Genomic DNA, 3337 nt, shown 5'->3' with positions numbered 1-3337 from the left:
TGGATGGATGGGTGATGGATGGATGGGTGGATGATGGATGGGTGGATGGATGGATGGATGATGGGTGGATGGATGGGTGATGGATGGATGGGTGGGTGGGTGGATGGATGGATAGGTGGGTGATTGATGGACGGATGGGTGGGTGATTGATGGATGGGTGGGTGGATGGATGGGTGGGTGGGTGATGGATGGATGGGTAGATGGATGGATGGATGGGTGGGTGATGGATGGATGGGTGGGTGGGTGATGGATGGGTGGATGACAAACGGATGATGGATGGATGGATGGGTTGGTGATGGATGGATGGGTGGGTGGATGGATGGATGGGTGGATGATGGATAGATGGGTAGTGGATGGGTGGATGGATGGATGTTGGATGGGTGGGTGGATAATAGATAGGTGAATGGATGACACATGATGGATGGATAGATGAATGGGAAATAGCTGGCTGGCTAGCTAAAGGATATCTCCCATGTGAAAGGTGTGGTCAGCTATTGTGGAGTGTACAGAAGTACATTGGGCCTGATATGTGACCTTGGCCGATCTTGGTTATCAAGAGACCTTGGCCCTGGGAGCATGGATCAGGTCTCGGCCCTTTCTCTACTGCTCTTTCACATTAGGAACTCTGGGTAGGAAAGTGGGCACTTACAAAGGTTGAGACACATAGTGAAAGTGGGTCAAGGAGTCCTTTAAACCCATCAAATGCAGGCATGGGACAGATCATTAGATCACCGTGGTTGAGACGCATCACACTGTTCCTGGGTGCCAGACCCTGGTCAAAGCGCTCAGCTCGATTTGCACCCTGGACCTTCCAGAACCCTCCACAGTAGGCACCGTGCCATGCCCCATGTCCCAGGTGAGGCTGTGCATTACTGACCAGACACCTTTCTTGACCACAGATCCTTCAGCCAAGCAGCAGGGAATCATTAGCAGCCTGAGGAGTGGCCAGCTGGGAGCCTCAGGGACCGCCCAGCCTTGCTCCTGGCTCACCCACAAGATGTGGACAGCCCTTGTGCTCGTTTGGATTTCCTCCTTGTCCTTATCTGAGAGCCTGGTGCCAATCAAGGATCCACGTAAGTGAGAAAGTTCTGTGACTCCTGGTCAGGCCGACAGTGATCCCAAAGCACCCTGAGGCCAAGGGACGCGTGCAGGCCTAGGCCAGCGAGTCGGGGGCCCCAGAGCCGCCCGGGTGCTGCGCTGGGGAGGGTTGTCAGGCCAGACTTTTCCACGGCCAGCTTGGGTAGAAAGCCCCCGAGGGACTGGGCCTCTGAATCCTGAGAGGGTCATTCATTTGGCCCTGCAAAATTTCTTCTGTAAACCTGATCTTCACTGGCGAATTCATCTGTTCACACATCAGATATTTCGTTACACTCCTGCTCCATGCCAAGCACTGCTCATCTCCAGGAATTCCTGCCACAAACCCTTGCCGAAAGCCAAGAATTGTTTTATGGTGTGAATACCTGGGCAAGGATTTATCTGGTTTCTAAAGCCGGGTGCATGTTTGATGGGTTTTGTTAATGGTGAATCCCGCCTCTAAGGTGAGACTTTCACTCTGTCTGAGGTTGTGGGAATTGGGTCAAAGAGTGAAGCTCTTGAGACTTCAATGGGTTCAGGGTTCAGAAAACGAGGGAGTTTTTACACCAAAGTGCCAAGTGCCCCTCCGAGGGGTAGCAGGCTCCGTGTGCTCAGGGGGAAGATAAGAGGGAAAGGTGTTCACCTATCACCTCCTTTGTTCTCACTGGGCTGCGGGGAAAGGCCACCCAGGCCAGGCCAGTGGGCCAGAAATTAAGACACTCTCTCAATCATCTACCTGCACAGGATGGAAAGTGATGGTATCTTTTTCTCCCTTTTCTGACTTCAAGGGCACTCAGTCCTCAACGAGACAGATAATCCGGACGAGAAAGATGCATCTGTGATGACAGTTACGAGAGTCCTTCATGGAACGTCTGAAACAATGACCGCGGTGACACCTTCTCCTGTCCCATTGGCCACAGCGAGCCCGGCGGCCAACGCCAGCTCTCCTTCGGTCACAGCAGGGAGCACTCTCAGGACAGACGACGCAGGGACGGAAGGTGCCCCTGACCCAGTCGCCTCCAGGGCACCCCTGCCACCTGCTTCAGCGGCGGCAGGGCGGACCCCGCCCTCCGCCACCGTCAGCGTCCCTCGCGTGCAGGTGCTGAGCGGCAGCCCGCTGCCGGGCACAGCCGCCCTGACGACACTGGCCACCAGCGCTCAGCCTGCCGCTGGGACCACAGCGGGTGCCCGCAGCCCTTCCCAGCATGCCCCCAGCAACCCCACAGCCAGCCCCACGCCCCCGTCGGGTCCGCAAGCGCCTAACGTGTCCACGCAAGCGCCTAACGTGTCCACGCAAGCGCCTAACGTGTCCACGCAAGCGCCTAACGTGTCCACGCAAGCCCCCGCCGTCCAGGCATCAGCGGCCCAGCCCGCGGCTGGCACGGCAAGTGGGCCCATGCCCACCCTCTCCAACAGCACCTCAGAGCCCACCCGCCCACCTGTGGCTTCCACGGCTCCCGCGGCCACCATAGCGGTGACCGGCACCACGGCCCCGGCCCAGGAGCCGACTACCAGCACAGCGTCAGCGCCTGCGCCCCACGGCAGCCCGACCCCCAAGGGGGAGGCCACGCCCCCCACGACCCGGCCGAGCCCTGCTCCATCGACCCGGGCGGCCCCCGGGCAGGTGCTGCCTGGAACCTCTCCTGGTCCCGCGTCCACCGCGCCAGCGTCCGGGAGTCCCGGGGGCTCGAAGATGCCACCCACAGCCTTGTGCCCGCTCAGCAGCCAAGGCCAGTACGTGGTGGTCACTGCCAAGCCCCTCAGCCCGTCTCTGGTGAACAGAGGTTTCCTCCTGGCAGTGCTCTTGCTCGGGGTGACTCTTTTCATCATAGTGTTGGTTCTGCTAGCCCTGCAAGCCTACGAGAGTTACAGGAAGAAAGAGTACACGCAGGTGGACTATCTCATCAATGGGATGTACGCAGACTCAGAACTGTGACGGGCCGAGGAGGCCGAGCCCACCCCTCCTTCCATTTTGCCTCTGAGACCAAACCAAGTGCTTCCAGATCCTTTTGGTGCAATTAGGAGGTGTGCCGGACGCTTCAACACATTTACTTGCTGTCAGATTAATTCCTCGATCACTCAAGAGTTGCTGCTTTTTCGTATTTATTTTTGTAAACAATCATGTCCATGGAGTGGGCAGTGATCCCACTACAGCGGGGCTGGCAGGGCCCCGGTGTGGATCCCGACCCGAATTAAAGCAATGACTGCCTTCCATTCAGACCCGTGTCCCCCCATGAGTGTAGGCCGTGTCCTGTCCACCATC

General features: G+C 57.8%; 1 protein-coding gene across 2 annotated transcripts; it reads left to right on the top strand.

Moving 5' to 3' along the window:
* The first annotated feature begins 865 nt into the window (after positions 1-865).
* Positions 866-3292, top strand: CUNH11orf24 (chromosome unknown C11orf24 homolog). 2 transcript variants are annotated; one of them, XM_081810214.1, is made up of 3 exons: positions 866-1073; positions 1863-2333; positions 2397-3292. In XM_081810214.1, exons 1-3 carry the CDS (start codon positions 998-1000, stop codon positions 3008-3010), a joined length of 1161 nt encoding a protein of 386 aa, XP_081666340.1. In that variant the 5' UTR covers positions 866-997; the 3' UTR covers positions 3011-3292. The 2 variants fall into 2 exon arrangements, with proteins under 2 accessions (XP_081666340.1, XP_081666338.1); XM_081810212.1 differs by having other exon boundaries at positions 1863-3292.
* Positions 3293-3337: the final 45 nt, after the last annotated feature.

The sequence above is a fragment of the Leptonychotes weddellii genome, unplaced genomic scaffold, assembly GCF_054177405.1.
Source record: "Leptonychotes weddellii isolate Sample4059 unplaced genomic scaffold, ASM5417740v2 HiC_scaffold_20188, whole genome shotgun sequence".
In the NCBI taxonomy this organism is placed as follows: domain Eukaryota; kingdom Metazoa; phylum Chordata; class Mammalia; order Carnivora; family Phocidae; genus Leptonychotes; species Leptonychotes weddellii.
Note: the sequence above shows the minus strand (reverse complement) of the source record. Positions and strands in the feature narration are given on the sequence as shown.